The sequence below is a fragment of the Scyliorhinus canicula genome, chromosome 2, assembly GCF_902713615.1.
Source record: "Scyliorhinus canicula chromosome 2, sScyCan1.1, whole genome shotgun sequence".
NCBI classification, from domain to species: Eukaryota; Metazoa; Chordata; class Chondrichthyes; order Carcharhiniformes; family Scyliorhinidae; genus Scyliorhinus; species Scyliorhinus canicula.
This window is the reverse complement of record NC_052147.1, coordinates 147,733,382-147,745,083: the sequence shown is the minus strand read 5'-3', so window position 1 is coordinate 147,745,083 and position 11,702 is coordinate 147,733,382. Positions and strand designations below refer to the sequence as shown.

At 43.5% G+C, this 11,702-nt stretch overlaps 1 protein-coding gene across 7 annotated transcripts in view; it reads right to left on the bottom strand.

Moving 5' to 3' along the window:
• Positions 1–272: 272 nt before the first annotated feature.
• agap1 (ArfGAP with GTPase domain, ankyrin repeat and PH domain 1) overlaps positions 273–11,702 on the bottom strand; it is a 959,457-nt gene continuing 948,027 nt past the window's right edge. For all 7 annotated transcript variants that reach the window (XM_038787582.1, XM_038787583.1, XM_038787584.1 and 4 more), the window contains 2 exons: positions 9,880–10,135; positions 273–5,743 (listed from right to left, as the gene is read on the bottom strand). In XM_038787582.1, coding sequence (XP_038643510.1) covers positions 5,522–5,743; positions 9,880–10,135 — 478 coding nt within the window. In that variant the 3' untranslated portion in view covers positions 273–5,521. The remainder of the gene's footprint in view (positions 5,744–9,879; positions 10,136–11,702) is intronic.

The window sequence follows — 11,702 nt, the reverse complement described above, 5'->3', positions numbered from 1 at the left end:
TTGGGAGTCAGATCATGGACCCGGAGGGGTCTAGTCAGCCAATTAGTTGTAATTTTATGTCTCTTCATGGACCAAGAGGAGCAGTGTTGTTCTACAAAGAACTTTGGAACTTCCTCGACCTGGATCCTCACCCAGGGTACTGGATAATCTGGCTCTAAGTGATGGCGGTTAAGCGATAAATATTGACCGGGAAAATACTTGTGCTCTATGAGACAAAAAGTAAATAATGTCTACTATCATGTTGTATGGAATCAAACGCTCTGAAACCAATGTATTAAGAAGCTTTTTTTTAATTGAAAAGAGACATTTTACAATTACAGAATTTAGTCTCCTTGCATTACTTTACAGTCTTGAACAGAGTACTGTACAGTTGACCCACAAAATCATAATACATACTGGTATGGTCAATCATAATTCAACCTAACAAACTTCACTGGCAAAATGCAGGCAACGTCACACAGCTTTCATTATTATTACAAACATATAAATAAAGCATCTAGTCATTGCAAAACATGAACTGCCAAATGAGGTAATATTAAAACCGAAACCATTCATTCTGATAGTGTCCATATTATACCTATTTACACTGAGATATCACTGCCAGCTAACAGCTCTTTACAGATACATTCCAGGTTAGTGTAACAGCAGATAAACTGATTCCAGGCACAGTAATGACTGGCACAGTTTATAAAGCACGATTAGGAATACGTTTATAGTTAGGCTTGGCACTCTTTAGGGATGTAGTCCCTAAATACACCAGAAACACAGTATTACAAAGCAAGAATGTGTAGAATATACACATCAGTATTCCAAAATAGCAATCCAAATCAGACGTTTGGATGACAACAAACTATTAAACTGATCAGATTGCCAACGGTCACTGAGAAATATTTACTGTGTATGTACATGGCAGTGAACCTTGTCAAAAGTTCTTTTCATTGGTGTCAGTTTGAGATGGAGGACTCAAGAGAATGTTGAATTGATAACTTGAGTTGTGTCAGATTAATCATTCAAAATCTGAAGAGATTGTTGAAGCAATTGTTGAAGCAATGATTCAGGATTTGGAGGAGTAACAGGACAATGATTTGGGATGAGAGGAGTGTTAGAGTAATGATTTGGGACTGGAGTGTTAAAGTAATGATTTGCGATTGGAGGAGTGTCAGAGCAATGATTTGGGATTTGGAGAAGAGTTAGAGCAATGATTCAGGATTGAAGAGTTAGAGCAATGATTCGGGATTGGACGAGTGCCAGAGTAATGATTCGGGATCGGAGAGGTGTCAGAATAATGAGTTGAGATTTGAGGAGTGTCAGAGCAATGATTAGGGATTGGAGGAGAATTAGAGCAATGATTTGGAATTGGAGAGTAAGAATAATAATTTGGGATGGGAGGAGGGTTAGAGCAATGATTCTAGATTAGAGGGGTATAAGAGCAATGACTCAGGATTGGAGGACTGTGAGAGTAATGATTTGGGGTGGGAGTGTCAGGGTAACGATTTTGGATTAGAGGAGTGGCAGAGCAATGATTTGGGATTTGGAGGAGAGTTAGAGCAATGATTCAGGATTGGAGAGTTAGAGCAATAAATCAGGATTAGAGGAATGTCAGGGCAAAGGTTCAAGATTGAAGGAGAGTTAGAGCAATGATTCAGGATTGCAGGAGTGTCAGAGTAATAATTCGGGATCAGAGACATGTCAGAGTAATGAGTTGGGATTTGAGGACGCCAGAGCAATGATTTGGGATGAGAGGAGAGTTGGAGCAATGATTTGAGACGGGAGGGGTGCCAGAGCAATGATTTGGGATTTAGAAGAGAGTTAGAGCATGATTCGGGATGGGAGGAGAGTTAGAGCAATGAATCGGGATTGGAGGAATGTCAGAGTAATGATCTGGAATTTGGAGGCGAATTAGTGCAATGATTCAGGATTGGTGTATTAGAACAATGATTTGGGATTTGGAGGTGGTTAGAGCAATGATTTAGGATTGGAGGAGTGTTAGAGCAATGATTCGGGATGGGAGGAGTGTTAGAGCAATGATTCTGGATTAGAGGAGTGTAAGAGCAATGACTCGGGATTGGAGGAGTGTGAGAATAATAATTTGGGGTGGGAGTGTCAGAGTAATGATTTTGGATTAGAGGAGTGTCAGAGCAATGATTTGGGATTGGGAAGAGAGTTGGAGCAATGATTGAGGATTGCAGGAGTGTCAGGACGATGATCTGGGATTTGGAGGAGAGTTAGAGCAATGATTCGGGATTGGAGGAGTGTCAGGGCAAAGATTCAAGATTGAAGGAGAGTTAGAGCAATGATTCGGGATTGGAGGGTGTCCAAGTAATGATTTGGGATTTGAGAATGTCAGAGCAATGATTTAGGATTGGACGACTGTCAGAATTAATGAGTCAGGATTGGATGTGAATTAGAGCAATGATTTGGGATTGGAGGAGTGTGAGAATAATGAATCTGATTGAAGGAGTGTCAGAGCAACAATTCGGGATTGGAAAGTATCAGATCAATGGTTTGGGATTGGAGGAGTGTCAGAGTACTGAGTCTGGATTGAAGAGGTGTCAGATCAATGATTCAGGATTGGAAGAGTGTCAGATCAATGATTCAGGATTGGAGGAGTGTTCGAGCAATGATTCGGGATTGGAGGAGTGTCAGAATAATAAGTGGGGATTGGAGGAGGGTTAGAGTAATGAGTGAGGATTGGAGGAGTGTCAGAACAATAATTCAGGACTAGTGAGATGCTTTGAATTTACAACACAGGATCTGATGGATTACTGAATCTGTGACAAAGGATCTGAAGGTGATATCTGATCTTTGACACACCACCTATAATATTAACATGTTTTTAATAGGGAATTACAGGAAAGCAAATTATCTTGTATGTTGTAGTACAGCTGTCAAGTTAAGTAAAGCTGTCAGCATTAATACAAGAGTGTCAACTTTGCACCTAGATGGACTGGATGCTCAATACACAGACACACTGGACTGCAGAAAGCCACTCATGCCTGTTACCAGATGGTGTGTGAATCCAGTGGCTCTTCCATACAGAAATTTGCGTGTTTGTGTTTTATTTGTAGGATCTGAGGGAAATTCAAATGAGTCACAAAGGTACCTGGGTCTGTGGAGGTCTGGCATGGATTTTAGTTTGGATGTCTTGACTGACACCAGTCCTCCGGATAACATGCTGCACACTTCAATCCAACTTGGACAAGCTGCGTTTGAGCAACATGTGATTACAGGATTCAGACCAATGGTTTGATGGTGAACAGTTTGCTGCCAGAAATCTGGAGATCCTCTTTCTTTCTGTCTAGAATCCATGGTCAATATTCTACACAATTTTACAAAGCTGTGCGCTTGAACTAACATATCATGGTCTCCACAAATACCAGTCTAGCACGGTAGGAGATTGAAAAGGCACGCACACATGAGAATATTTCTGATTGTATTGACGGTGCCCGCACCTCTCCGATACTTTTAATCAATTAGAAGGAAATGCAAAATGGTGCAGCCTCAAAGGGCGCAGTGCCATACACCACACCATCTCTCTCCTCAAACTTCCTTCACCTCTTTTCGCAAAGAAATAGACATGCAGCTGGGGAGGGTAGACGAGAGCACAGTATGTACGCACCAAAATTGTGTTCTGAGTTAACAGGCTCCCGACTCTGGTTGTTAAAAGGTTTGAGAGCTAGGACAACGTGACCCTCTGATTTGCCAGTGGAATCAATCACCTTCTGTCCATTGTTGGACAGAGAGAGAAAACTAACCTGGATTGGGGTGGCGGGTGGGCATGGTGGCTGACAGGAGAGCAGGAGTGTGAATAAAAGGTGAAGAAGTGGGTGTATTGCAACACCAGCCAGGAAACATAGAGTTGAAAAACACTTAACACAAAACACTGAAAACTGACAAGCCAAAGTATTCATCATTTAAATCATACAGGAGGGACAAATGTAAAATCTATTTCTTGTTCTCAAACAGTGTAGTGACGTTGGTAGCCATTTCGAAAGAAGTCTAGATTTGTCAAAGATAGTCAGACTCCTCTAGTTAAACACATCAGTGCCAGGGATCTAATACATGGGATGCACAAAAAAGGACTAGAAAAATACATCTTATTTGGACTCAATTCTGGATTGTAAAAGTGACTGGAGTTTAAATTGTGCATTTCTGGCCAATAACTGAATTTCCAAACCCCCACCCCCCCCTCAAAACAGAACGACACACAGCCAACAACTGATGGATGAGATCAGCCATTTCACTGTGACCAGAGTAAAGAACAACCATTAGGGTTTTCAAATAATTGCCATTTCCCCTCCCTGCAAAATCAAAGGCAAAATCCCCGTGGAATGAACAAGATTATGTACAACATATAAATAGTAGAGCGTCAGAGTTTACATCATACTTACAAACCGAACAGAGAATTCTTTCAGGAAAGGCCTGGTTGGACAAGAACACCAGCCTATCCACTTTAGAAGATGCTGCCAGTGACAGCACAGGTCAGAGGGGCTGTGTGCTAGAGATTGAGGAATGAGGCGAAGACTGATCAATTCCCTTTTCTTGCTTTAAAACTGCACAACATAAATGCTTGCAGCCTTTTAATCATATGTGGCACACATTTGTGTTTCCAACATAGCACCTGACTCAACAACAAGCGGTCTCAGTAAACAGATTGCATCTGGGGAGAGTGGTGTGAAGTGGAGGGTGCGATGGTTGGGGGGGGGGGGGGGGGGGGGGGGGAGGAGACCCCCTTTCCTTTGAGTAGGGAGAGGACTAAAAATTAAATAGACACTAAATTATGACAGTGAATTTAGGAAGGAGGGCTCAGAGGACTGGAAAGAATGTCGCTGAGATAATGTGCTTCTTGTGAGAATATTGCAATCACATCCAAGCAGTCATTGAACCGTGCCATGTAACTACCTCCTCAGCTAATATGCTTTTCTCTATTATGACTAATCATGTTCTATTAAACAGTGGTAATGCTGGAAGAACTGAACTATACAAGTGTAATGAAGCCAGTATTCTCCCTGGACAGATTAGCCACAACTGATTTGACACATACCATCATAGGAGCTTCAAACCTGACAAACTCTGTGCTCTCAGCTGATTTATGTCAGCAAGGGCCCTCCACAGAAGAGCTGAATCAACCTGTTTGGTAGAGGTGAAACGTACTGACAGCTAATTGCCAATGCCTGAAAGTTCCAATTTCCCTTGTCCGTATTCACAAGTCTGCCCTGTTGGTCCAGTATGGTAAAAGCACTGAGCTTTTTTCACCCCCAACAACTGGCTTCTTCTAAAGTGGACAATTCCTGATCCTTTTAAATCTTTATTGTTTTCTGACGGCACAGAGCCTCGTCTCATTTGTTTAATGAGCTGATCTGCGACTGGTCATCTTCTTTTTCCCTGTTTCTCCAGCTCTTCATGGTGTTACGTTGCTACGAGAACTTAATCAGGAGTGGAATGAGGTTTCACAGATGCGAGGCTTAAAGGGAGAGGTTCAGCGCTGCTCTCCAGACACAAAAGTCTGATATGCTCCTCCTCAAATGGCAGCGGGCAGTTTAGTGTCCATCCTTCCGCCATTGTTGTTGTTGTTGCGGTTGCCACTCTTGCGGGACAAGTTGGGAGTTGCCACTAGGATGAAGTGCTCCTCAGGGCAGCCGTACTGTAGCAGGATATCGCTGCACTCCTGGCTCATTGCTTGTCTGGCGTAGGCCAGCGCAGTGTTCCCATGGGCATCGCGTGCCATGACGTCGACTCCATACTGCAAGATCAAGGGCAAAGGTTAGAACACCGTGACAGCAGGAGGCCATGTGGCCCCTCGTGCCTGTTGTGCCATTCAATTAGATCAAACTGATCCTCATCTCAACTCTGTTTACCCACCTTCGTTCCTTAATCTTTAATACACAAGACCATAAGACTTAGGATCAGAAATAGGCCATTTGGCCCATCATTAATACCCTTACCCAACAAAAATCTATCAAGCTCCAGTTTGAAATTTTCCATTTCACCCCCAGTCTCCACAACTTCCCAAGGGAGAGTTCCGGATTTCACTTACCTTTGTGTGAAAAAAAGTTCCTCTGACCATCAGCCCTGAAAGTTCTAACTTTGAGGTTATGCTCTAGATTTACTTTACATAGAATTTACAGTGCAGAAGGAGGCCATTCGGCCCATCGAGTCTGCACCGGCTCCTGGAAAGAGCACCCTACCCAACGTTAACATCTCCACCCTATCCCCATAACCCAGTAACCCCACCCAACACTCAGGGAAATTTTGGACACTAAGGGCAATTTATCATGGCCAATCCACCTAACCTGCACATCTTTGGACTGTGGGAGGAAACCGGAGCACCCGGAGGAAACCCAGGCACACACGGGGAGGTGTGCAGACTCCGCACAGACAGTGACCCAAGCTGGGAATCGAACCTGGGACACTGGAGCTGTTAAGCGATTGTGCTATCCACAATGCTACCGTGCTGCCCACTATTGAGATCAGGTCTGTTATAATTTGGTTCTTAATTAGAAGTTGAAAATCCCGCTTGTCTGTGTTGTGGTGCTGGACCTGCAGTAAATGGCAATCCTGACATTTTTCTTTTCCAAAGGAAATTTTACTTTCCAAAGGAGTTTGGAAACTTAGTCAAAGCCTCTCCCCCAGCTTTTCCCATGGAGCTGAGAGCTCCCAGTGATTGGTCTACTTTAAGTTTGAGTAAAGTCTTTAGTGTTGTCTCTCTTCCACTAGATATTCCACACCCAACTTCTGATGTTGAGCTTCAAACTCCACCTCCTCTGTGGTAACCCAAGCAAAGTGCTTAGTATTTTTGCAATTTCCTTGCTCTCTACTACTACGGTCTCTCCTTTGTCTTTTAGCCATCCTTATTCTACCTTGACTATCCTCTTGCTGCTTAGGAAGCTTATTTATTTCTCTTTAATCATTTTTTTCCAGTATCATCTAATCAAGCAGCACAGAAGTAGGCCATTCGGCCCATCAAGCTTCTTTGAAAGAGCTATTCAATTAGTCCCACTCCCCTGCTCTTTCACTGCAGACCTCCAACCTTTTTCACCATCAACGTTTCCATTTAAAAATTTACTACTAAATCGGATTCTCCTGCCCTTTCAGACAGTGCATTCTGGAGCGTAACAGCTCTTGTCTTAGCTTTCTTTTTCTTTTTAAATTCTACCCTGTTAACCCTAAATACATTATTTATAAGTATGAAGTTTCATCCACGTTCTCCATTGAACCACTACCTTTCATTATACTCACTTTTACTCTTGTTCAATGTTACTTAATTAGTACTCTATCCATCTCCCATTTAAATAATTCCTACCATTAAAAATCTTCCAATTCCAAAACACACTTTGCAACTCAGAATAGCCCAAGCGCTTTACAGCCAATGAAGTATAGCCACTGGGGGCGATTTACCCAGAAACCTGCCACACAGGATGCGGCCCACCACTGGCAGGATCTTCTGGTGCCACCGTCGTCAACAAGATTTCCTATTGAATGTGTCCCGTGGGTGCGCTTTTGGCGAGACTGGAAGATCCCGCTGGCATGAAAGGCTGGAAAATCCTACCCACTGCTATAATGTAGGGTTGTTATCCCACAGATATGTTTGTGTTTATTTTGTTCTTTCATTTAATCTTGGCATGATCCTTTCTATTCCATTTTGAGTCCCTGTTTTCAGTGAGGTACCCTTGCTCTTGACTTTTTTTCCTTTTCCATTCTGCCACAGCACCAAATGATGTATTGGGCCAGGGTTTTCTGGTGGTGGAGTCAGGTTGCCATTGGCCAATGGGTTCGCTGGTGGCGTGACCAGTGGACAATGCAAATGGTCACTGGCTTTGGCAGTTCTGAACGATCCCGCTGTGGGGAAGAGCGGGTGGGAGGACGGCCTTGGGCACCACAACCCACATGTTTAAGTCACAAGCTTGCTCCACCTCATTAGCAAAAGATCAGGTCAAATAGTGTTCCTTGCTGAAGTAGCAACGTACTGATGCAAGACAGGAATAGACATACTGAAAAAACACTTCTCCTCCCCAAATGTTTTTACATCACTCTAACTGATGGAAGGTGTGGTCAGGGTACACATGACAGACTTACAACCAAAGGTCTCAAGATTACATCCAATTTTGACCACTTTGCCTCTACCCAGCAGTTGAAGAAACAGCTGAGAAAATGCCTGCATGCGCGTTGTTATTAGGGTTGTCAACTGTTATCAAATGCATTCCTTGAGGTTTTATCACATGACTTGCCTCCCACACTCCAACCATTAGTCGGCCAACACATCCATTCTTGTGACACATTGCCTTCCGACGCCAATTGGAAAGCAAAATTTACCCAATTGGAAGATGCTTGACTGTCAGCCAAACATCTTTTTTCCACCCGTATTTTTATATCAGGTAAAGAGAAATATTCAAAGAAAAACAAAACGATATTTTTAAAGTCCCGATAATTGTTCTCCAACACAGCAGTATTCTGGAGATTCATCTTCAATTCCTGGAGACTCCAGGCCAATCCTGGAGAGTTGGTAACCCTAGCAATCTCTTGTTAATTGCTTTAGGGTTAAGTAGCAATTTAGTGCAAAAGATCTCAATTTCAATTTGCAAACGGTGGGGCAAATAAACAATTGTGGAGAGATGGTATTGTGGTAATCTCACTGGACTGTAATCCAGAAGCCAAGGCTCTGGGGACATGGGTTCAAATCCCCCCTGATAGATGAGGGAATTTAAATTCAATCAATAAATTTGGAATTGAAAGCAAGTCTCGGTAATGGTAACCATGCCAACTATCATAAATTGTTATAAAGTGGAAATGTTGAGGCAGAAGATCAGCCATGATTGTATTGAATGATGCAGTAACCTTGAGGTATCGCATTGCCTACTCCTGCTCCAGTGTCCTAAATTCTCATTCCATGGCTTCAGTCGATAACAGCGAATGTCAGACCTAACCTTGTGTTCGGTTCTCTCAGTGGACTTGCCTCACCCTATCTCTATAACCTCTTCCAGCCCTACAACCCACCGAGATCTATGCACTCTTCCAACTTTGGCTTCCTTGTGCACGCCTGACTTCCTTCAGCCGGCATTCCAAGAAACCCAAACTCTGGAATTCTCATCTAAAACTCTCTGCCTCCTTTGAGAAGCTCCTAACATCTTGCCAAGCTTTCGGTATCCTGTCATAATATCTCCTCCTGTGGCTCAGGGTTAAACTCCGCTTCATGACGGATCCTGCGAGTCTCTTTTGGGATATTTTACTAAATTCAAGGTGCTATATAATTGCAAGTTTTTGTTGCTGCAGTTGTTAGTTTGGTGGGAAAACACTAGTTGGGGTTCAGCTGATTATCCATGGCTCCACTGCTGTATGGAAGCTGGGTGTCAGGTGAAGGCAGTCTTGCCTCCAGCAATCCCATTGCAGGCCAGGTAGGTGGAACAGAGCTCATGTGTGTGGATCAACAGGAAAGCATAATGGAAGGAAAAGCATGCATTGATCCCTCAGGTGTCAGTCATGGATCAGTGGGTAAAAGCTCTTGTCTGAAAGTCAGAAGGCTATGGGTTCAAGCCACATTCCAGTACAGTACTGAAGGAGTGCAATAATGCCGGATATCTTTCAGACGAGATGTTAAAACCTGTCTGCCTTCTCAGGTGGATGTTATTACTCAAAGACGAGCAGGGGATTCCCCCCCAATATCCTGGTCAATATTAATACCTCAACTAACATTACAAAAACAGATTATCTGTCTTTTTATTGATGTTGTTGGGACCTTGCTGTGCACCCTACACTACAACAGTTACTACACATGAAAGGTACTTTATTGGCTGTAAAGTGCTTTGGGCTGCCCTGAGGTGGTGAAAAGCGATACAGAAATACAAGTCCGCTATTTCTTTTGAAAATGTGACATTCACCTACCCAGATCAAAAGCTGGGTGAGGACGACGTTCCCTTTTCTACAGGCCAAGTGCAGGGAAGTGCGTCCGTCTCCCTCTCCGTAAGTCTCATTTACTTCATCCTTGGAACCGTGGGCCAGGAGCAGGATGACAGCCTGCAAGTTCTCCTCAGCTGTGGCACATAGCAGCTGTTGTCCCAAGGGAATATCTGAGCACGGCGGTGGGACCAGGAACAGTTTCTGTTTATACTTAGCACGGATCCAACGCTCCTTCTCTTCCCTGTGAGATACAGAAAAAATAGTTTTAAAAGTTTTATCCAGTACATTTACACCACCTATTTATTAACTGCATATCCATCACTGTGGCTGCTGCATGCTGCCTACAGGGTGCAATTCTCCGCAGTTCCTTCAACAGCTCCTCCCAGACCTCTACCATCTAGAAGGACAAGGGTAGCAGGCACATGGGAACACCACAACCTGCAAGGACCCCACCAGATCACATATAAACCCAATTTAGAAATATATGCTGGCTCAAAATCCTGGAACTCACTGTGGGGAACCTCCACTCCCCACCAGATGACCCAATACCACCTTCTCAAGGGTAACTGGTGATTGGCAATCATCACAATGACCAGTCCCATGGAATAAATGTATTTATAAAGTGGAAAGATGTAAAGGATTTAGACAAGCATAATACCTAATGCTAATTCAATCTATTGTCAGTTGAAGCTTTATAATTAGCAGATTGTTTATACAATTATGACCTGGACGAGCAATTCTTTACATGTTATCCGTTCGGCTATATATTTTGTATCGTAGGAACATATAGTTCCAATTTGCTTTTCGGACTGACTTGGCCCACAGCTCCTTGGCACGCCTCTTTTCACAGAACATATGAAACCCAGACATGCAGTAAACATTCAAGATAATAAGATCAGGCCAGAATTCTCTGGTCATTGGGATTAATTTTCCCCGCTGGCAACACAACCCTGCCAACGGATTTCTCTGTGGCGTGATGTGGTTTCAATGGGAAATCCCATTGTCAAGCGGTGAGGGGATAGAATCCCACCACCAGTGAATGGCCTGCGGCAGAGAAATACGCGGCTGGGGAACTGGAGAATCCAGCCCCAGATTTGAGGAGGACAGAGACTGGTGAAATGGGCAGAGACACGGCAAATTAAATTTAACGCAGAGGGTTATGAAGTGCTTCATTTGAACAGGGAGGAGAAGGAGGGTGAATATAAGCTCAATGGACCATTTTAAAGGAGGGTGTCATGATATGCACTCATGCACATAATGAGATACAGACAGGCAGTGACAGACACGCAGTACAGCCAATCAAAACACAGGACAAAACACAACCAATCACCAGGCAGAACACTAGAAGGTGGTCTGGCACTATAAAACACACGAGGCATCAACACTCTGAGTCTTTCCATTGGTGACAACTGTAGTGACCGTCAGGGTGTATATATCAGTTAGCACCTCCTACACGTGGCTCAGAGCTAGTCTGGTCTAGTTAGTTATAGTAAGCACGCTTAGATTAGTAGAGTGTCAAACCCACAGCGAACTGTTTGCACTGCTTAACAAGTTCAGTAAAGCGTATTGAACTAACATCAAAGTTTGGAGTCTACTTTCAAGTACAACTGCATCCAGTTGCAGTCCGCGTTACCCCAGGGTGATTAACATGACAGAGGGTTCAGGAGCAGAGAGACGCGTGTGTGCGTGCGCGTGCACAAAAGTCTTTGAAGATGGCAGGACCAGTTGAGAATGCTGTTAAAAAGCTGTACACCAATCTTGGCTTTCTAAATAAAGGTAGCGAGTACATGGCAGTATGCTAAACCTTT